The sequence below is a fragment of the Melozone crissalis genome, unplaced genomic scaffold (genome assembly GCF_028551555.1).
Source record: "Melozone crissalis strain CALT ecotype California unplaced genomic scaffold, PUWL_Pcris_2 ptg000029l_1, whole genome shotgun sequence".
Taxonomy (NCBI): domain Eukaryota; kingdom Metazoa; phylum Chordata; class Aves; order Passeriformes; family Passerellidae; genus Melozone; species Melozone crissalis.
Window position 1 is genome coordinate 4586514 of NW_026535807.1, and position 24278 is coordinate 4610791.

General features: G+C 42.4%; 1 protein-coding gene across 1 annotated transcript in view; it reads right to left on the reverse strand.

Moving 5' to 3' along the window:
• MITF (melanocyte inducing transcription factor) overlaps window positions 1–24278 on the reverse strand; it is a 97231-nt gene that overhangs the window by 25081 nt on the left and 47872 nt on the right. Inside the window, exon 2 of the mRNA XM_054280969.1 lies at window positions 17006–17252. Coding sequence (XP_054136944.1) covers window positions 17006–17252 — 247 coding nt within the window. The remainder of the gene's footprint in view (window positions 1–17005; window positions 17253–24278) is intronic.

The following is a 24278-nucleotide window of genomic DNA, read 5'->3' on the forward strand; positions in this document are numbered from 1 at the left end:
AGCTGACTAGAGATTGGAAAAGTATAAGGTTGCAGTTAATTTTAAGTCTTGCATTTGCAAGATAGCGTGTTTTTAAGTTTAACTGCAGTATGATAATAAATAGTGAAAGAAACATGAGAAAAGAGAGGTGTAACTTCTGAAGAATGAAGAAGAGCTAGTGTTGTGGTGTGGCTAATAGACGGTGTAAATTACAGAATATTCATGAGCTTATTACTTGTTGTATAAGTGTCTGATGCGCTCTTCAATAAACAGAACTTGCTGATAACTCATATTGAGCCCCGAGTTTTCCCTGCACCTGACAAATGGCTCATCCCCAACAAATAACTCTTTCTGCAACACAGGTCTCCTCTGCCTGTAAGACAGCTGCAAAAATGGGTGTTTTAATGACTTGACTGCATTTCCCACGGCAGGGAAGAGGTGCAGAATGCCCATCCTCTGCCCAGAACAGAGTGCTGCTCAAATCACGTCAACCTTCACATGTGCACAGGATTTGGAGATTCTGGGTATGTTTCTGGAGTCCAAACCTGAGAAAACATGCACTCTGCTATGAAAAAGGAGGAACATGAGCTTTTCCTCAGCTCCTGAGAAGCCCTGAGTATGCAGCTTCCACAAGGGAGAACTGACATCTTTCTCCACACCTGGTTTTGCTCAGGTTGCTCATCCATCACTCATTTGTCAAATGTGAAGAACACAAATGGGACTGGGTAAAGATAACAGCATCTTTCGTACAAAATGAATAATGGTGAAAATTGAAAGAAGTTTTATAAAAGATGTTGGGTAAAAAGTAACCAGAGCTAAGCTTAAAACAGCAGGAGAGACAGCACATGATGACTTTTAAATGAAACTCCTTATTATCAACTTCCTAGAGATGTAGAGTTATCCATGTGCAGAATGGCACAGGTTATTTGCTTGTCCAGACTTTAAGAAATAAAATTCAAGTAGCTTCAAAATTTTAATGCAGTAAATCTACTTTGCCCCTGTATGATCTTGTCTTAATGTGCCATGCAATGCTGATTTTCACAGGTGAAAATTAACTGAAAATTGGCTATTTTGCCCAAACCATGAATAAAAAGTGTAAGAGTGGGAAAAGCACCCAACCTGTTGCTTTCATAAATCTTAGAACCTGATACCCTCAAACCTGGTCTCATTTGTCACTATAAGGTTTGTGAAGGGTTGCTCAAATATATAGCACATGGACACACACCTGTGCCAATATAACTTCCAGTGTTAAGGAGAGTAATTGTTGGCATTTTGGGGCTAAGCAAGAAGAGAGTTTGATTTACAAGTCTTTCATATCCACAGCATTAGCCTGTGAGAATGAATTGGTGTTCAGAATATTGCCTGTGGGCTACCGAAGTATTTATTTACAAAACTTCAACATTCAGCACTGAAACACAAGAGACGTAAAGATGGCACCCAATCAAAATCTATCAAACACCCAAATGCCACACAGAGAAACAGTTGTATCTTTCTCTTTTTTAAATAAAAGCCATTTGTAAACTGAAATGCAACTCTTGGGTTATCACAGAAAAGAATCTCTTTTTGGGGGCACACTGTATATCAGCAGGACATCACAGAACAGTTGGGGTTGAAGGGACCTTTAAAGGTCATCAAGCCCAACCTCCACATCTTGTTGCTTACTTGTCCAAAGACATCTACACTTCTGACCTACTTGTCTGGAAAAGATCAAGTGAAAGACTGCTCCATTCACTGCTCACATAATTCCAAGGACACGTTGGGCTGCTCTCAAGGTCGCTTACAAAGCACACACCAAGAGCATGTCACCAATCATGACCCCAATGTGAAAACACAAACACACCAAAACCCAAACAGTGCTTGCTGGAACAGCTTTCAACATCACCTGGAAAGTCTTCCTACAAAACTTTCAAAGAAGCAACCCAAAATATGAGTGAAAATAATTCTGAAAGGACCATTTATTCTAACAAAGCACTTGGCAACACACTGGCTACAAGCACAAAGGCCACTGGTCCTGGAGCATGCCTGTTTGGAGGGGATCTGCTTTACAGCAAACACACAGAGCCACCAGAAGAAGCGAGAGAATGAAGATGGTGTTAATCCAAACCAGTTTTACACTGGTAACATGCCCTGAGCTTCCACATGTTATAGCTAATAAAGAATTAGAAGGACTTAGCTGGGCTCTATACCACTTTGCCTACAGCTGAGGATGTCTCATGTCAGCCCCAATATGAAAGGCTTGAATAATCAGAAGAATAAAGCACTCCAGATACATTCATTTTATTCACACCACTAATATGACCATTAGACACAGCCTAAAATAATAATAAATCGCTGACTTCACTTACATGAAGGAAATGCAAGCTGGCTCACCACTGAACTCCTTGATTTTTATCCTTCTGCTCAACGAGCTGTGCTGTTATTTATGACTGTATTAAAACCTACTGAGTTATAATAGAAGAGTTTCAGTCCCTCAGAGTGCTTGATCATCATGTTTGCTAAGGTAAGATAATCCAAGTCACCTTCATGCAAACTCAACTGGCTCTGATGTGAAGCATTCTGCTAAATACCAGAACAGAGATTTTTTTGAGAACTTTGGCAAGGCACAAAGGTGGGTCACCCCTTGTGTGGAGTAGCATGACACCTCTCTGGAGGAGAATTACCTCAGGGGGCCAAATTGATGCCACAGAGAGCATTCAAACTGAAAGCCACACTGTCAGGGTTACTTTTCAATGATGGTGGCTCTTCCTTGGGATTGGAGTGCTCAAGTCCAACACTTCCATTAAGCAACATCACATCTTTTCTTTCCTGACATGTCACTCACAAAGTAGATGCCAGAGCAGACACCAGAGCAGCCACAAGAGATTAAAAGTAACAAGAGTAAGAAATTAAGTAAGCTTGTTTCACTCTTCATTTTAAACCCAGAAACTGCAATGGAATTTAGTGTTTTAGTTATCTCTTAGCTAAAGGCATGTCACTATAATAATTCTGTAACAGAAGGACATATTTAGGACAAATAGGGATTAGGCTGCATGACCTCACCTCTGCACCCCACGATCTTATTCCCACAACAGTCAGACAGTAGCTATCATTCAGCTCCCAAAAAACCAAGAGTAACATGGGCTCATTTATTAAACAAGGATGCCAACAATTCAGCCCTTTAAGATCTCAAGCTTTACATGCAGGGAGCCATGACATCACAATCTATTTTATACCTACAAAAACAAGATACATCCCCTGGCTGATTTTTTTTAACCTTCTCCACACCTGCCCCTCCATGTCTTCCCTGAGATGAGCTGTTGAAAATTCTCCTCCTCATGGTATTTCACATATGGCAGGCAAATAATTATTTACCCTGTGAAATGAGAAGTTGCTGTCCATATAAACAACCCTCAATGAGGCCAAAGGATGGGGCACTGGCAGGATTTCACTGAAGGAGTGAAATCTTGGACAAAACCCCAGTTAGCTGTCAGGAGCCCTGTTTATATGGCAGTTGTAATAAAGAACTGCACTCAGGTTCATTACTTCAACAGATGTTGCACAAGTGTGTTGCTTATCACAAAAATATTAGGACTGAAAAACAGGTTATATAAAGAGATAGTCTGAAATTCTGCCATGGTGTTTTCCCAACATATGCACAAACCTGTCAGAGCAGCATTTGCAGCATGTGAGCAAATATAAAACCTCCTGCTTGCAAGGGACACAAGCTCTTGTTTCTCTCCTGTGTGAAATCCTGTCAAGGTAAGTGTTAGGACTCTTTCTGCAGGACTGGAAACGCATTTTATTACATGACACCAGAAAAATTCCATCTTGCCAAACATCTTACAGAAAACTCTTTTTAATGATTTCATCTGAACTTCAAAAAGCACAAGCCATGGACTCACCAGGGGAGGCACATTCACAAAACACAAAGAGGAGTGTGTGTTATCATTCCAGTTCTCCAAAGGTTGGCTGCAAATATGAAGCACCAAGAAATTCAGAAGCAATAGTTTGTCAGAAGATCAAAATGTCTTTTGAGAGAGAAATTCAGGGCCTGCGGGGCTTGGTCTCAGAAGAATCCTATTTTAAACCGCACTTGACCCGCACTAACGCAACCCTTGAAGTGCTATTGCAAGAACAGCTTGATGTTCACAAGGGGAAACTGGCCAAGCATCTTTCACTAAAGTTGTATTTATGCAAAAAACTGTATCTCCTCTTAACACTAAAAAATACAAACATGACATGTACTTCACAACATCCCTCAGATCATTGACTGACAACACACACAAGGTTGTAGCTGCCCAAGGAACTGTATGGGACATAACACAATTCAAGGCAACCAGATGCTAGGGATGTAGTTAGAGACTAGATGGAGATTAACTAGATCTTAACTCAGACTTCCCCACCTCCCTTGTCCTTTTTTAAACCTCAAGAATAAACCCATTTAAGCATAACACTACAGGATGGAACAATTGTTTTGATGGTTTTTAATTTGCTTTAAAAATACAATTAAGCTCCCACTGAAGAGTTTCTTTTAAATGAAGTTTCAACAGATGAAAAATGAAAATTCCGGATATTTTAACATCTGCTGGAGCCAAGAAGATGCCACTATATCCACCATAGCCAACAAAGTGGTCTGAGACGTGGGACCCACAGGTGAATGGTTCAGAACACTGTGATGTGTTTCAAGCCATTGGTGTCAGACCAGCTCTAGCCTGCTCTCAGACTGAACTCCCAGGAGTGGCTGCATAACATGAGGTCTCCTGATTTAATTTCCTCTGACAAGAATCTAATTAATACTCATCAACAGCACTGGGCAAAAACAAGCTAATATGTAATACTTGGGGGCAACTGGGAATTGACTTCAGAACTGTGTTTCTGCTCCACTGTAAAGGCAGAGTCAGCCCCAGAAGGTGTCAGGGCTGATGTCCAACTGTTTGTTCCTGCCCTGCCACAGCAGCTCCCTGTGACACAGGTACAGATGTCTGCAGGACCACACCAACAACCCAGGTAAACAAAACCACTAAACTGATTTTTAAAAAGTCACCTTTCTATGGCAGGAGGATTGGCCTAGATGATGTTTAAGGTTCCTTCCAACCCAAATCATTCCAGGATTCTATGCCTGAGTAACAGTCAAAGCTGCTTTTGATTTTTTTCTGAGTTGACTATGTACAGCTGGCAGGAATAGCTACTTGGGCATGTTTTCTGGAATTGCAGCTACCAGAGAGGAAAATGCAAAGTTGAACTGGGTTCCTCTAACAGTTATCTGTCATTGTTCCCTGGCTCCAGCAGCAATCAGCACATTCCTCGCTCTGCATCCAAGGAGGAGCATCCAGGCTGTGCTGAGATCATGCAGAGCCACTGAGATCCAACTCGGTCCTTGCAGCCTTCAGCCAAGGCAGACAAATGGAATTAACACATTTCCTTGGGGAAGGTGCAAGTTCAGAGAGAAGAATAATCCCGCAGAAGCCGTGGCTGGAAGCTTTCTCCTCATGTCTTAGATCAAACAGTGCAGGGAAAGACAGAAGGCAATTTGGAACAGTGACCCATGGAGGAAGTGGCACTTTGCACAGAGCCACCACTAATGGCATAAGCAGCGTTCCAGAGCAGAAGGAATCACTCCTTCCCTCAAAAAGCCAGTGTACAAAAAGGATAAACTCTTTTGAAAAGCCAAAGTAGCATGATTAAATAGTATTTTTTCTTTTACACAGCAAACCATACAGGGCTGAAGCCTTAAGGAATATATGAACTTTGATGTGAATGGAGCCCATTAAGTGCCCTGCAATGAATGGTGCCTGTGGTCCAGAATTCATTTCCTTTTGGAAAGCAAAGAGCACGGAAGGCTTACAATTGCTACACACAAGTGCTGACTCATTCAAGGTCATTTTATTCCCTCCCTAAACAGTTTCACAAGTACTTCAGCAAAGTATGGTTTTGGTGGCAGTCAGGAAGCAGAATTCTGTATAGCACTACAGAAAAAATGCTTTCAGACAGCTCAATGGACAAGTTTTCAATCAGTAACTTTTGATAATATAGATGATTGCCATGATTTTTTTAACAGAAGTTTCACTCCTCAGAATTTTCTGTTTAACAAGACAAAAATGAACTTTAAAGCACTGTTATAATTAATTTTGAAGCAGTGTCTGAAATGTTAACATTGCTCAACAGAACAACCCTAATCCACATGAAGCTGCAGCAGAAGTAACAGCAGATATTCCCCCCCAGTAAAAACAACCTGTCTCCCCAAAAGCAGGTTTATCACTTAGGTGCTATCAGGACTGAGATGCTGGTTAAGGGCAAAGGCACTCTGGATCACTGATATTGGTAAACTGGAAAAAGTTTACCAACTGGAAAAAGCTGCCCAAATTGACCAAAAAAAAAAAAAAAAAAAAAAAGGAAGAAGAAAAAGAAGTCCACACACCTATAGAAAAAAACACAAGCAGACAAGTCCAGCCTGAGGAATTCAGAAGTAGTCTTAAAATTTAGTGTGTTGCCTGCAGGTCTTGGCATGAGCTTTATGAAGACCTGAGAGAGGCAGACAGGCTGTTTGCTACACCTCAGCCTTCAAATGTCTTCAAGGAAGGGACTAATTTCCAAGAAGAAAACTGCTATTTTCCTCTGACAGAACAGAAAGATTTAATTCACAGCCAGCCATTATGTCTACTAACAAAATTTAGTTTTGGTTTCAACCAGGAACTTCTGGGTGAGTTTTAGGAAGGCATCCTGAAATACAAGCTTTGATTTGCCTTGCTTAACTTGCAAGCTTCCTCTGAGATGAAAGGAGTGGTTTGGACTGTAGGTCAGGATAACTCCAGGTGCCCCGAGCTCATTCTGGATCCATGGCACAGGCACGGCCTGTGATGCTCCCTGGTGAGCAGATCTGCCCCTCTCTGCACGCAGGAGGAGAGGGAGGATGGACACACAGACAGACACAAGGAGCACATTGTTACCAGACAGAAAACCAGCTCTTTGAAACTTTGGCTTCTTCAGACACGCAAGACACGGTCCTGCTGATGTCAGAGTGTCCATGGGGGACAGGACACGGATTCCAGCCAGGTCAGTGACAAAAACATCCTCAGAAGCCAGTGATGCACACAGGAGGGGTGCCCAAAACCAGCTGATGCCTTCTGTGCTCTGCAAGCCACATTTATTTAGGAACACACTAATACTTGTTACTGTTTGCACAATAGCATCAAATTCTGCTCCAAATGATTTCTCTTTCACTAGCTGACATTTTCTACAAAAATCAGGACTTGCAGGACAAAGCAGGAAGGGGGTAGAATTTAACACAGAACAGTTGTGTCTCACATGGCTTTGAGGACTGGGAATGTTCAATAGAAAACATTGTTTTTTAACCTTTTTTTATATTCTAGTCTTACCTGCTGAAAAAGTTTATATTTCTTCTGCTGGACATCAGTAGCAATTTTACTCAAAACCAGGCAGCTTGCTTTAGTTTTCAAATGCAGTAACTACCACATACAGCTTTATACCTGGTTAATGGCTTAAAGGCATCTCTGGGAAAATAAAATACAACAATACAACCAAACAACACGATTAATATAATGTGTCAAAACAGGCTTAACAGCTGAGTATTAGCCCTCGTTGGTGAAGGGAATAGTTCAGAATGATGAATTCCCTGGCAGCTGAGAGCTTTCCCAAGGAATACAGTCCTGGAAACCGTAATGCCATCTGCTGAGAAATTATGGAAGTGCAGCACTATGAATTACTGTTTAATTACTGTAATGCTGATGTCAAAGTGCCTGCTGCTGGGGACCAACTCAAAAACAATCTGTTTGCACTATATAATTTACACAAGAATTTTGAAACAACTGACTGGAACTTCAGCTACTGATATTCAGTAAGTCTAGGACTCAAAGTCACAGAGGTCCATAATAAATATTGTTCCAGTATGTTATAACAGGATGATGTGTATAACCCAAACTATTAATTTGGCATGCACACTCTAACTTTACAAAAACTGGTATTAGAGTTTTGTTTGTTGGGGCTTATTTTGGTTAAAAGATAATCAATTTTCTGTTCCACATTGTTACAAGCTGGAAAAAACAAACCTAGTTTAAAAATCAATTTAACTATTAGAGTTTATTAACAGGTCTCAAAATAATAAATAAGCAGGTAACCGGCATCCAGTGGCAGAACTTCAGTGACAACCTGCAGGGTTGAGCTGTTACCCCAACACCCCAGAGGCCTCCCTGCAACTGTTTGCAGCAGCAAGTCATTTTTATCATTGGTGACAAAAGAATCACTGGCAGAGTTCTATTTCCACAGAGGCCATCACATTTATATCTTTCTTTATTTATTAATCTGCCAAGTATATAAAAGCAGACACATAGTTTTGCTGGGTCACAAAAGCACCTATGCAACACAAGATTCCAAGAATAAGCACTATCCCAGGGGATGGAAAAGAGATGGATGGAAGATGAGCAGGAGGATGTTCTTTCTTATTCGCACTGGAACACTACATCCAATTCTGCTCCAAATGATACTGAGAGGTTCCATGCTCAGAAAGTCTTAGGATTAGACTTAGAAAGTCCTCAGAAAGATGAGGATTCCATCAGCAGAAGGCCAGCACTGCCAGCTTTTCCTCTACAACAGCTTTTCCTGAAACAACAGTTTCAGAGGTGTTGCAACCCAAGTCTGACATGAATTATTAAAGGAAGATTTACAGTAAGTTCATGCTTTAATTCAGGCAGACTGACCCAACCAGATCCCCTGGCCAGCAAGTGTTGCTGTAACAAACTCCAAGTGCACACTGAGAAATTCTCCCAGACACTGCAAAGGCAGCAGTGCTGATCCAGGGCTGGCCTGAGCCTCTCATTTAACTTCCAAGTAATGCTGTTCCCATCTATAAAGAAAAAGAGAGACTGGTACAAGGTGTCCCAAGCAAATACAAACTAGATGAGTTCTGTCCTCATCTCGGGGAAAATTTCCACTACAAGCACTAAAGAGATGGGTTAATAAAATGGATCATTTTGCTGAAAGGACAAGGCACTTAGCTGGCACTCACTTCTGAGAGATAAAGGGTTAAAACAGTTGCCCATTTCCTCAACTGGACAACTACTACTATTGTAAAGTCCTTATTCAGCTGAATTCCATCAGGCCATGCTTTCTTAACACCATCTGACATGTACCTTTTCAAGATCTTGGATTTTTTCCCCTCTTCTCTGCCTCTCAGCAGTAGACACCAGGAATAAATACACCCAAAAAGCCAAATGGTAATCCAAACAAAGTAATATTTAATTATCAAGCTGGGGAGACTGATGACCAGACAGAGCAATTTCTTTTTTATAAAAAACAAAACAAAACACGCTTGCCAGGTCCTTTGCAGACAACACAATACTGGGTTTTGTTTCAAGTTCATAACTTGGCTCTTAAAGTAGTTGATAATGAACCAGCAGGCATTATTTTAAATCAACCAGTTTTATTAAATGAGCCAGAAAGGAAAGAGGCAGGGCTAATTACCAACATTCCTTGATGAATTACCTAGCGGTGTGTGGTAAATCTCCAGGCGTCTTTGTCTTTATCCCCAAATTTATCCCTTACTTATTTCTCAAGAGGTTAAAGGACATGGGGCTAATTAAGGAACCAATCCAATGACAGACAGAATCATTCAAGGTAAGGCTGGTTTTCACTCTTTCAAGCTTTTGCATCTCTGCCTGGTACTTCTTAATCTAATTTAAAAAAAAAAATTACTGCTGGGGAGAGGGAGGAAAAGTACTAATCTTGTCACGGTCAGGCAGGTTGAAATTGCCATGCAGTGCTGGGCAAAATGCTACATATTTGTAATTCAGCCAATAAGAAATTCCTTAAGCCTCTCTTGAATGGCAGGAATGCCTCCAGCTTGTCACTTTGAATTCATTCACTACACAGGTTCAGCATCTCGGAGAATAACGCTGCCAAACCAGCTGAAGAACTGAAATATTTGTGAGTATACCTAATACCCAACGATTACTTTAAGCAGATCTGAGTTTTCATATTTAAAATTTAAGGCCTATCAAAGGTGTCAGCAGAGGCCCCCCTGGATCTCCCCCCAGCTCCCACGTTTGCCAGCACTGTGTGGCTCTGGGCATTATTTTCTGCTAAATTAAGCCATGGCTTCAGCAAACACAACTGCAGTGACCAGCACTCACCCTCCTCTCACAGCCTTGGCTCCAGGAGTAAGGTGGTTATTAAGTTTCATGTTGCCTGACGAAGGACTTGGTACCAGCTGCTAAAACCTGGGGGCTGTGGAGCCTCATCAATGCTCTTAATACCCACAACTATGGGCACCTACAAATCTTAATCTGCACAAGATTAACTCATCTTCTGCAGGTCCAAAACAGCCACTGACACATGGTGAACCATCATTTTCCCAAGGTCTGGTAACTCAGCCAGTAGATAATATGTCTAGACCATAAAAAAAAGAGTGCTTTGAAGCTGTAACAGACAGAATTTAGCAAGCTCTTCTTAATTTTGTGGATGTTCCCCTGCCAGTGGGAAGACAGCAAATCCTCAAGACCACCAACTAGGATATAAACCAGCAAGAATTTTCAATGAGCAATCAGAGCTTGGACCTCCAGCTGTCTGCATTATTTTGTCTGAGTATATTCTGATTTCCTCCGTGGCAAATAAGTTATTTCAAACTTCCAGGCAACTATTGTGAAATTGCAAGGCAAGAGCTCTGTGACGAGGAGCAGTTTCTCACCTATTTTCCCCACTCTGCTCACATCACTTTCCCAAGAAATCTTCTCAACCCCAGCAGCAGCACAGTTTGCCCCACAACTTTGGGAGCTGCATTTTTGTGCCACAGCTGAAGAAACAAGATGGAAAATCAGACACCTTCATCAGCAACAACCATTTCTCTCAAGAACCAAGTGCACACATGTTGCATGCGTAGGAAAAGGGCATTTGGGACGAAGGGTGAGAGCAGTGTTTTGCACTAGCAGTCAACCATCAGATACTTGTACACAGAAGCATGTTGCCCCCTCAAATTCCATGCATTTTTAATGTCTAATACCCTGGGTGTTAAGCAAGAGTTTACATTTTACCTCTATTACTGATGCAGACCTCAAGCACCAGTGCTTGTTTTAAAATAGCTTTCAACCCACTGAGCAAGCAAAAGATTTAAGGCCTGAGAGATACTTTTACTTACATGAAGGCTGAAGAGGCAAGGCAGACTTCAGTGGTTCTGTAGCTAAATCCAAGTTCTTCTCTGCTGATGACTAAAACTATGTCACCAAGTGTAAGTAACCTGAGTTTAAATGCTTTATCTGCAGCTCGCCAAAACTCAGTCTGGCAAATCACTCGTCTAAGTTCTTGATTAGAAATACACACCAGGCTTACCTAACACACCAGTACACACTACTATCTACCATTGCCAGGTGAGATTAAATTAACTTTTAATCAGATAAGCATGTCCACAAACACACATTTGCTGGGGCAGGCACTGCCACACATTTATCTTGCCATCCCATTGTTCTGTTCTTCAGAACTGTGAGATAAGTCCTCCACACAATGAAGTCTTATGGTAATTATTACACCAAGAACACAAGTGCCAGCTGCTGAGCCTTCCCTGCCAGGCAGAGCTTCCACAGGTCACTCTCTGGAATAAGCACCTTGGAAAATTTATAGGAGGTGGTTTTTTTTTTTATATATGTCCAATAGTCATTAACATCAAATGGAAGAAATGCTTGGCATCTCAAAAATGAAGAAACACAGGGTTTCTGATGCAGAGATTATTGTGGTGGCACATTTAAAGTCTGAGTGAGTAATGACATGAGGGTGAAGGAGAGAGGCAAGGCTGGCTGCCTGCACTCCTGTCCACTCAGAAAAGTGGGAACAGGAAAAGATGAGCACAAACTGCAGCAATGGGATGGCACTGAGCAGAAGACAATCACACCCACTCTGGTATCAGCAGTGATCAGCCCACAGTACTGCCATGAGGTGGGCAAAGATGTTGGAATAATAAAGTAAGAGAGGGAATCCAGTACACAGGATCGGGCTCTAGGCTTTGCTTAGGACAAGAAAGAAAGGCCATGATGAAATTCTGGCACCAAAAGAGCAATTAATATCTACCATGAAGTCACAAACTCAGGCAGTTTAGCAGGGGGAATACAAAGTGAGGGCTTCAGTGGCAGACAAATTTTTTTAATATTTTGCATATTATAAGCATTGTTGTATGGAGATAGACTACTAAAATGCCTTAAGGAGAAACATTAAAACTGAGTTTGTGGCCTATGCTTCCATACATATGTTTTAGATACATATATATATAAAATATACATGTGTATATTTTGGGGTGAACTGCCCTATTAGCAAGGGCTGGCAGTATATGCACAAGTAGAGATTTTTGTCCAGAAAGCAGAGACCTCAACATGTAGATCCCCAAAGCAGGACCCTGGAGCAAGGGAACTGTTTTCCTTATTCTCCAAACACAAGCTAAAAGGGGATGAAATGGACCTGCTGGTGAGGAGACCTGCTTTTACCTTATCACCTGCAAAGCATTTACACAGCTCTCCAAAGATATCTGTACCACTGCAGGTTCCCACTGCAGCCCTGGAGGCTGATCTTGGCAGTAGTATCAAGCATCTCCCATCTGTGCCAAAGAAAAGTTAAATTCTACAAACCCCAAAGGCAGACAAAGAAGGAGAGAGAGGTGTAAGAAGTCCAGCAGATTTCTGTCATGCTATGTACTTGGTGTGACAACGCTCAGGAGGAAGGGGATGTGCAGCAACCTCATCCCTGGGAGCATTTGCATGCAGCAGCAGGGACAGGGACCCAGAGCACATCCCCAGTTTAGGTTCCATCAGCCTGTGACCTGGTGCATCACATCAGAACCATGACAGCAAGTGTCACATCCACGCACCGAGGAACGCCAACAAGCACCATGGAGGGCCAGAGGGAAGAAATGTTCACCCTTCACTCTCCACCTTCCATCTGCCTAGTGAGACTTGCAGAGGGCTGGGTGTCAGCTGCCCACCAGAAATGTTTTCAATCCTGCAAGAACTGGTAATATTTTCAGTGGAACTGATTTGCAATTCCGTGGGCCGGTGCTGGCCCTGAGCCGCCTGTGCTGCCTCCTGAGGATGCTCCTGTGCTGCTGCTCCCATGGAGGACACACAGAGCCTGTTCTGCCTCCTGAGGATGCTCCTGTGCTCCTCTCCCATGGAGCACACACACACCAGCCTGTGCTGCCTCCTCAGAATGCTTCTGTTCTGCCTCCTAAGGAGGCTCCTGTGCTCCTCTCCCATGGAGGACACACACCAGCCACAGCTACTGTAGTGCCACACTGGTTTTTGGGCAGGTTCAAAGGATTTAGGGGATTGGGTCATACTTCTATACAGTAAGCTTGATCCAAAAACCAGGCAAAGCTATACAAGTCACATAGCACAGCAACAATTCAGTTTTAAAATGAACTTTTTGCAAAGATGCTAATCCTTTTCAATATAAATAAATAAAAACATAAGGAATGGGTCCTTATAGTACACATGGGCCCTTATGGGATCCCATCCTTAATGAGATTTACTACGGCTTGAAACTACTCAAATAAATAATTTTTTATGTTATATTCCTATTTCCAAGGCAGAGAAAGAAGGCGAATTACAGCAGAAGCAAAGAATTCCTGGTGACATCTCTCTGTAGTGTTGGAGATGGATGAGAAGGTGCTCAAAGACAAACCAGCCCTGGAAGCCAATCCCAGCTGTGCAGAAGGATAACCACAAGCTGTAACAAATCTTCCTTTTGCTATTAGAGTTGAAGGGATACTGTTCCAAAAGCATCAAACCTACTCCCAGACCATCTCTTAATTAGGCAGCACACAGCAATGCAAAATTTGAATTCCAGCAGGTCATCTCCTACCTTGCCAAGCTACATTACTTGGCAGAAGAGTGATGCAATGAGAAGTCATTACTCAAGAAAATGAAATCCAATTTATTCACATGGCCTTGAGCATAAAATGTTATGCAATTTGGAGATGCCTATGCAACGTGACATAGATTAGTACATATTTCTCTTTCTGTATTGTTTCTAAATGGATATCTTGAAAACAAATATAAAATCCAAGCTCATTAACACCTCTGGCTTCTTTTTAAACCAGTCATTCTGAATTACCATCCTCAGATATGCAAGTATTATTCTCCTTCTCACACTGTGAGATATGGGTGAAAGGGCAAGTCACACAACATAATTAAAACCACTAAACACTGAAATTCAACAGGCTTAGAGTGGGATTTTTTTGATGCAAAGTACCACAACAAACAAACAAACAAGGAAACACAACAACAAAATCAGCTGCTAGAGTGTTGTTTGTGAAGTAATATTGAAAAAGATCACTTTTAAACAAAGTTGCCTTGCAGGTTAACATTCCTGAAAGTGTAAAAAAATCCCCTTTTTGTCTATCTCATTCTTTAAGGTCACTAAATTCAGACCATATGAATAGTAAAGTTAGCAACTTAGCTCCCTATTTATCTATTAAAACTTCTGTAGAGCTCATATGGAAAATTTGTCTACAGCTAAAAAACAACTGAAGTGTAAAAAGCAGCTGCAGGGAAATGATGTCACTGCAGCCAGAGCTGGCTGTCAGCACACTGGCACCAGGAAGATCCTGAGTTATTGTTAATCTCAGCTTTTGAGCCAAATATCCTATTGGGAAAAACAAATCAAAAAAAAAAATAAACCCCAAAACAATCCCCCCAAAAACCACAAAGAAAACTATATAGATCTGTTGCCAAATCTTACTCTCACTGAAGCCTCAGTGGCAATTTTCAGGAAGATCATGACTTCAAACCTGGCATTTTGTAGTAATTTCTTTTTGTACAGAACTGGCCCACTGTTATGAGTGTAAATGGGTGCATCTTTCGCTGCTTTCCTCCACCAAAAACACAAGCAGCAAAGCTATGCAAAGCAGTTCTGCTGTTTTCCTCAGTTTTGCAGTTTTTCTGTCCTCTCACAGGCAGAGTCCCAGAGGACTTCTTTTTGCTGATTTTGACTGTTACTTATGGAAATGTAGGTGATGAGAGGACAGACATCAGGTTGCTGATATTTCCACAACTATCACCTTCAAAATGGAATTCCATTGCCAAAAGGTACCTGTTGCCAGTAACTATTTTTATTTTACAAGCTGCTTAAGGACACATTCTCCTAATTTTTTATTCTATGTGGTCATGCATTCTTATTTTGAGCTAAAGACAAGCGGAGGAGAGGTGTCCTAACTCTCTCCAGGAGATCCTTCTCCATCAGAGGGAAATGGGGAACAAATACCATTCTGGAATCCTAAGGGACAAGGGTTCAGGTTCAAATCCTGTGGGTGTTTCCTAGCAATGCTTCAGCAGGTTACAGCTTTGCACACAGATCCTGTGACAAGCCAGGTCCCAAGAACCCCATTTGCATCATCTTTTGGCTGCAGAGATTTCTGAAGTTTGTCCCTCAGAAATCAAGGGCTGCCTTCCCTCCTCTCCCATAGAAAGAGGCATTTGCAAAATGAACAATAATGACAACTGCCATACTTCTTCAAGATGTTATATTCCTTCCTTATCAGTAAAATATCATCAAAAAAGTAAACACTTTCCAACAAGTTTTCACAGTACTTAAAAAATACCCTAAAACTCATATTTTAACAGATTAGGATGAAAGGATGTAAAAAATGTAATGTAAGTATATACGTAATATATGTAATAAACATATACAAGTAATATATGTTTATTTAGCTAGGTGCATCACAAAAAAACCCTATTTCATAGCACCTACACATCTGCTAGACCTGAATTATAACAACAGCCATAACCTGGAAACAAGCTGAAGAAATTGTTATACACAAACATTGTGAGTAATACACAAACATTAGACAAAACAATTCTTCCCAGACAATTTCAGATTCCTCACTATAGACATATGCTCACATGTTCCAAGAATATTATATTTAATTTTTAATGGAAATGTGTGTGTATGGAGAAAGAGAATTCAAAATGCAACTGCTGCCTTTTTGCTCCTAGATCACATACTGGATTATGACTCTACGATCCCAAATCAAGTGTTAGTTTTAGTGCTGCCAACACAACATCATAATGCAGATTCAATAAATAAAATCACCCTATATTTTCCCCATAAACCTGTCACACAGACCCCCTCAAAATCCTGAGCCAGCAAGTCTGTTTTAAAACTGAATTGCTGACTGCATATCACTGGTATACAACAGCAAAAAGCACAACATGAGCGGTTTGTCACCAAGCTCAGCTAACTTATGTGGTAAGAATATGCTCACTGACTAAACAACAAACTGCAATAAAAAGATGCAGCAATAATGCAGAGCAAACTCTACAAAACTGCTGAAAATCATATTTTCGTGAAATATGTCAGCAAACTTCTCCAAAACATTTGACATTGTTTTACTCACACATTTCACGGTGCTTCAGCCTACTTGAATTGAAGCAGTGCGTGAAATTATCTCTTTTCTTATAGCTGTGCACGTTTTTCCCTGAGTAATTAGCAAGCTACATGCCCTTTGACAGAGGGACACTAACAAGCTCCTACAGTTTCCAGTGGGACAAGGAATCCAAAGCTACTAACAGCAAACAAGTCATTTAAACAAAAAAAGGATTACAAAGACTCGTTGCAAGTAGCTGGAAACTCACCCATATTTCAGATTAAGGCTTTCTGAGGAACTCCTTTGTGAAGAGTTTTGACTCCATCTTACAAAACTATTCTGTTGTTTTCCTTTATAAACCAAAACACTGATTTGTTATCTACTAACAATTTCTTCATATTGAAAGTAATTAAGCACTAGAAAGATGGAGAAGCGTTTTCCAAAGGGAAAATGACGGAAAACTCAGTTTTGTTACAAAACCTCCCTCCGGCGATCTCAAAGTTGAAAGAAAACAAAAGTTATACAAACTTTTTTAAAAGTTTTTCCATTCTTTGCTACCAGGCCAACAAAACAAGCTGCAAACTAAGCCAGAGAGCAGCTTATTTGCAAAACTCGGTCGCCAAAAACGCTTAGAACCACGTCCCTGTCAAACAAAGCGGGTTTTGAGGAGCTCCTGAGCGGAAAGGTGCGTACCTTGAGGACCTCCATGGGCACCTGGGTGGCAGGGGGCAGGCTGGTGGGCACGCTGACGTTGATGGCAGGTGTCTGGCTCACGGGCACTCGCTGCTGCATGAACTGGGCTGCCTGCTGCTTCTGCTGCTGCTCCCGACGCTCCTGCTCCTGCATCTGCTCACGCATGAGCTGCTGTCGGAGCAGGATTCGTGAGGTCATGCTGGAGGAGCTTAAGGGAGGCTTGGAAGCGCCAGGATGCTCGGAATTGCTGTGGGAAGACCAGAGAAAGACAGCTCAGCTTCCACCAAGCGGGATGGCAGCTCCGGGGGCCGGAGCTGGCGCAGTTACGGGGGAACGTGGGGCGCGATGGGTGAGGATCCGCGGCTCCGCGCGAGGGGAATTCAGAGCTGACCTACTGCAGGTACTCAGCGGCCACCTTAGGCTGCCTTACCCTGACTGCAGCCAAACCATTCCCCAAACGCCAACATCCAGCTGTAAAGAGCCATTTGCTCTTTCAAATTTTACAGCAACCACCCACGAGAAAAACAAATGCGTTTATAGACAGTAGTAGGCACATTTATTCCTTTTTCATTAATAATAAAGAGCTGAAGCAAGTCTAATGATTGGTATGGATAACACTCCAGCCCAATGATCTAACTCAAAGTAAAGTAAATCTACCTCTCCCATGAAAACACGACAAAACATAGCTCAGTTATTCCCTGCATAACACTACTTTAGGGTTGGGCTTGCTAGCAGTGACTTTTCAGAGTCAGAAAAAAGATCTCCACCAAAAACCCAACTACCACCCCAGGCCTACCACCATCTTCTGAGCACTTCCAGATACAAAAGCCAGGCAAAATAAACAACAGTAACAGCTTTATTCCAGTCATACTTTACAAAGAGCAACAGGCTGGCCCAAGCCAGCAGACAGCTCAGCTTTACCACCTAAGTGACATTTCTACACCATTGGCAAACAGACCACAGGACTTCACCATGGACACTTTCTAGAGCAACTCATCCTTTTTTCAGCCTGCACAACCAAAATCCATGGGCCATGCCTTGGCAAGCCAGCACTAACCCTCCTGGCTCTAGGAGGAAACTGCTCTTGAAATCCCCACCTCTGGCTCCAGTGCTGATACCTGTGGGATGCTGGCAGGACACGCAAGTCTGGGAGCCAGCATCCCTTCCAGGTCCTGCTGCTTGTGCTGTGACAAGCAGAGCCAGCACTGCTGGAAGTTTTCTGGCTTTGTTTAGGACTGATGTTGAACACAGTTCAGGGCAGAAACAAAAAAGAGAACCCACGCCTACTGCCCCAAGAGATCAAACTCTGCTCTTCCAGAGCACACATTTTGGGGGCAGGGAGGCAGGGGACCATCTTGCTATTTAAGACCTGTCATGTTGAAACATTCACAGAGACACTGATCCTTTTGATAAAACAAGAGAAAACCTTTGTGGTGAAACTAATGCAGCTGCGGAATAATCGTACTAATTAGCTGCTCAAGACAAGTCATTGACTGTGATACTTGTAAAAAACACTCCCTTTTCAATTAAGGGTGAAGCATTCTCACATCTAAATCCAGCAGCTTGTTTTCTGGCTGCACATCTGAACCACTTTCACATTTCTAAACCCAAGAGATGCTTTATTTCCATGACCAAGATAGTTATAGATGAGTGGTCTCCCAATTGTTTTGATTATGCATTCCTAGCAGGAATGTCTGAACATGCATCCTCAAAATGTTTACTTATTTATTTATGAACTATATACATGTACTGCTGAAGTGCTCACATTTTCTTTCTGCCCACTAACAACACTGTGCATCCCATCTCAGAGACCACTGTAATACATGAGGAAAAAAAAGCCACCCAAATGCTGCATTCAGGGAAGGATTCATTCTCCTCAGGTTGGAAAAAGGCCAGTTTTGTACCACACTTGTCAGCATTCTCATTTGTGTGCTACTGGCAATTTTTACAGATACCTAATGTTGCAAAATTGGTAACCCAGCAGTTCCTCCCACCTTCTTTCATTTTGAACTGTTTCTCCGCCTACCAAAGCCAAGTGTGCTGGAAACCATCTCAGAAGAGCCTTTCCATATACAAAAATGTTGGGGAAAGAGAGGGAGCAGGAAGGAGAAATTACTTCCACAGCATTTCAAACAGCTCCTGCCAGGAACCTCATCTTGCTCACACAACTACTTTACCTACTTGCACCAAGTGTACTTCCATCTTCCTGCAGGTGATTCAAGGCTCTACTGTTGATCAAAAACTGTAAACAAAAGCTTCAAGTATTGTGACTTTTAATGAGATGGCAGTCCCAGAAAATGCTGTTCTGCCAAATTCTTCCCCAAAGGGTGAAGATGCTCCCAAGCTTCATTTCCTCTGCAATTCTGCTCAGTATTTCACATGGCAAAGAGGCAGACGAGCCCTGAACACAGCATGGACAGCCACGTGCTGCCAGACTGCAGCTACTGCCACAGCATCATGGAATTGTTCAGGTTGGAAGAGATCTCCAGGATCATCAGGTCCAACCATTAACCCAGCACTGCCAAGCCCACCACTAAACCACGTCCCCAAGTGCCACATCTACGTGTCTTTTAAATACCTCCAGCAATGGTGACTCAACCATCTCCCTGACAGGCTGTTCCAGTGCTTGGCAACTCTTTCAGTGAAGAAATTCTTTTTAATGTTCAATCTAAACTTCCTCTGGCACAACTTGGGGCCATCTCCTCCTACCCATTACTAACTGAGCAAGGGAGATGGGCACCCAACCATCACACCATCAGTGCAGGTGAGTCCAAATAATGCTTGCTCTGGAATAAAAGCTGCTGCACAACACCTGCCTGCCTAACCAGATGCTTCTGTCACAAGCACTGGGAAGGAACATGGACAGATTTCCTGTTATTTATTCCCAGGTGTCTGCAAAGCTCCCCCTGTGTGCATGACAGTCTCCCACACCAGCATCCTTCTACCTGCCATGAGTGGCACTGATCAAACACTTTGAAACTTCGGTATCTCATCCTTTGAGTCTGTCCCATGCATCACACAGGTCACTCTCCCACCCAGCTTCCCTTCTGCACCATGTCTGCTCATCTCAAGCACAGAATAGAAGGAACAGAAGATGGTTTGGGTTCCATGACCATGTTGTCAGAAACTCACTTTTCCAACCAAAGAAGCCATTAAAAACTTGTTATTTTCTAAAGTTTCATCCAGAGAGTTTTGAAAATTGTCGTTTTTAAAGCTTCTTGACCCTTCCATGCTGGTGCAGAGGCAGATGTCCCGTGACCACGCTCGGTGCCACGTACCACAGAACAATCCAGGGTGGACATGTGGATCCAAAACTCCCCTACACGAACTGATTCACCCCCAGATTACGTGGAGCCAGCAGCAGAGCCCACACACAGCTAATACACGATGCAATTCAGATACTTCCTGCAAACAGTTTATGGAAACCATCTAATTGCAATAAATGAAACCGACTCATCCTTTTAATTGACACATGATTAAACCAGTTATCCATTAGCACTCTAATAAGCACAGTGCAATAGAGACTGGGAGTTATTAGTTATGTGTCATGAGCCAATCCAATTAATCACGAAGTGATAAAGCTTTATTAAATAGTTTAAATTACATATCCTTTGCACAGATGCCTGGGAAATGTTAGCTACTGCATACATGAGTTATTATGCAGCTAGCCATTACATAATAAAAGGCAACTGATCACATTAAAATCAAGTTTGATTTTGTTGCCATCGACCTACAGAGACCATAACCTTCCCAGATGTTTACTGATTATTTTATCTGTCCCTTTAGGCAAAAACACAAACTCATCTTTCGTTGGACAGTTTTGTTTTCAGATTCTATAAATTCACCAAACAAATGCTCTGGTTCACATGCATTAGTTATGAGTTATCTGATGTACTTGCATTATTTTTGCACTATCTATGCATTGATTAAGAAACTTCTCTGGAGACTTTGAACTGGAAAAAATATAATTAACTCAACTTTGCTTTTTAACTACTTTGGAAACTTTAACTACTTTTGAATATTTTTAAGAAAAAAAGTCTCCAATGTAATTTTTCTTATACAAATTAGACAAAGAGCCTTCAAAGCCACTTGTTCTGGGCAGGATGGACTTCCCTGCTCTTAACTGAGAAATGGCACATAAGAGGGAGGCTGCTGCTCTCTTCCCTCCATTCACGCCAAGTGTTTGTTAATGGGTTAGTCCACAGAGAAATCAGCCAAGAAAAGCAGATTTAGCACCTCAAGAAATCCACTGAGCTGCATCAGAGGTAAGAAATAACACCGGATTTAAACGCTTTTGTTTATGTCTTACCCTTATCCCATTCATAATTATTCATAAATAAAATAAAGGTACCCACATTTGAGTTGTAATGTTGGCAACCTCTCATCCCCTTGCTTTAAAGATTAAGCTATAATGGTGGCTACTTAAATACTTGACCTCCAGAAGCCATTTTCAGAGGAGACCACCACTCAGCTCCCAACATCACTTGTAGAAAATTACTAGAGTTTCTTGAACATTAAAGTTGATCTCTACAAATTCTGTTTTCAATCTCTCTACCAAGCAGTAAAACCTCAAGAAACTTTCTGTTCCCTGTACTGCGGCTGAAGCAACAATGTCTATATTAGCTTCTGACCTGCTAGCCAGCAATGCTGTTTGCCTCAGAAAGAAGTGACAGAAAAGTGAAAAATAGCAAAAGAAAATAAAATAAACGCAAGGAGGAGCCAGATTGCACACACCACCACCACTCCAAAAAAAAGTCTAAAACAAAACACAAAAAGTCCACAAACAATAAAAAAACCCTACACAATCCCTTTTCCCCTTCAGCCAAGGTAAGGGACTCCAACTACTACAGCATTTTCCCTGGAGCACTTTGTACCTCATTCCTAACATTTAATAATTGATTGTGGGTTACAGCGACGCTCCGCTCACCGCCAACTGCCTGGCGCTGCTTGAAGTATCAATGCAAAAAAAAACAAGCTCAAGATTTGGCACCCTCCTACGTCCCGGCTTGCCAAGGACAAAGCAGTTACAAAAACGGTGTGGAGACCTTTATCAGCCTTTATAATAAAGCCAGGACTGCGTTTCAGGCTCCTACATGAAAGGTTTCCGCACTTGAAGGTTACACGTTTAAAGAAATAGGCTGCCTGTCCCTGCTCCATCATCGAGGTAAATGTTCTCTGTGCCTCCTACAACGCTTTTGTATCCTGACCTGCACGGCTTGCCCTGCACCATGGGCTGCACCCACAGAACAGAACACAGCCCAAAAGGCTGTGCCCACCCACCCACCTGCCCAGATGCACTGAGTGCACCTGGTTGGGGAGGGAAGGCAAAACCCTGCAACATCCATCCACTACACACACCTACTATACCAAGGAGATAAGGGCTGAATTTCAAATGAAATTAATTCAGAGGACCAACCTTCTTGGAAAAAAATTTTCTTCAACCCCCACACACACAAAACCCCTCCAACAAAACCCAACCCCACAAACAAAAATATTCAAGCCTCAGAATTTTTTTTAAGTTGTTGTACACCATGTAGTAGTTTTCCATTTTTCTTCCTGTCTTTAAAACACACCTTCACAAGTGGCTGAACATAATGCTTTCTGAACTTAATGAAAACCTCTCTCATGACCCAGGAGCACTCAGTAAATAATTATTAAGCTCTGGAGGTGGCTTTTGCATGAGTGTTGACTTAATAAAATGCCCTAAGTTGATCTGCTTGAATGCCAATTTACTTGGGGACACAGCTTGCAGTATAGCCTGGAAAGCTTGATCTTGTCCAGGTTAAGGAACAAGGCAAAATTAAGATGTTCGATCCAGAAGCTGCAAAGGTCACATTTTACAATCCTTTACTACTGCTGCTGATAAAGGGGAGATGAAAAACTGCAAATCTTAAGTACCTAAATTGCAAACTTAAAGTATCCTCAAAAGACTTCCATATTATAACAGTGATAATACACTGAGTCTTTTTACACAGAAACTGAACCTCTGTTAACCCAAATCTGCATTTTTACCATCAAGTTACAGAACAAGAGACATATATATGTATATATATTTGAACATAGAGTCTTCCCCTCCTGAAAGTCCCCATCAGCCCAGCTGCTGTGGCTCTGCAGAGGACAGTGGCCAGTCCAGAGCACAGCAATCCTCAATTCCCAGAGCACAACCTCCAGCACAAACCAACCCCACAACCATCCGCTCACGGTGCCCCGGCAAAGCATCACTCACAGACACAGGCTGTCAAAGGAGCAGGGCATGACCATCTGAACAGTTTCCATCCTCCCCCCCAAATCTGGTGTCCGAGGGCTTGTGCTGAGCACCCCCGGGTGAAAGCCAAGCAGCGTCCGGGCCGGCTGTGTCTCCAGGGGAGGCTCCAGATAAGGACCTGGCAACTCCAATCCCCAGGGAGCAGCAGCTCCGGCACTGCAGACCTGTGCAATCCAGCACCTACCGAGGAGAAAACCACGGGCTTGAGGCAGCACGGCCAGGGGGTACCACGAAAGGGCTCCAAAACAGCGCAGGAGTCCGGAGGCAGCATCTTGCTGCATCCTGCCTCACCTGCATGGGAGCGCCGCGCAGCCTCCTGATGGGCACCTGGATCCGCAGGGTTTGGGGTAAATTCCCGGCACCTCCGTGGGCTGAGAGGATCCCAGGGGCTGCACCACCCTCACCGCCCCGCAAGGAATGGGAGAAACCGAAGACACGGGCTGGCATTCTCCCATTCATTAATTAAAAGGGGTGTGATCAGGCCATTAACACCATCGGTGGATAAGGGCTGTCTGTAACAGCACCTTTTTCTCACGATCTTTATCGCCAAAAAGATGAAGGGAAAGGGTGGGTGCAAGACAAATTTGTTTTCTGGGATGTAACTTGGCATTCAAGGTTCACCTAGGCGAACCTCCACCTCGGAACCACTGGACATGCATCTCTCAAAAGCCTGAACTACATCTGTAATGGCACAGAGTCGATGTGACAGTGCACACAACATTTCCTCAGTTCCACTTCTGCTCAAACAGGCTGGAAAAGAACACACAGATACACAAATACCTCAAGCTCCCAAAATTGTCCCGTGAAGGGCTAAAGGAATTTAAAATGTAGCTGACTGCATTACCTGATATTGTTTTCATCTTTTTCCTCAAACTTTTGAGGTTTCCATCACAAACTCAGAAAAAATATTATAAAAGAGGAAAAAAAGGCATGATGCAGATTTGCCTTTCACTTAAAAGTCTGACCTTGTTAAAGGCTTTTTAAACGATTTTTCAGACACCACATCTA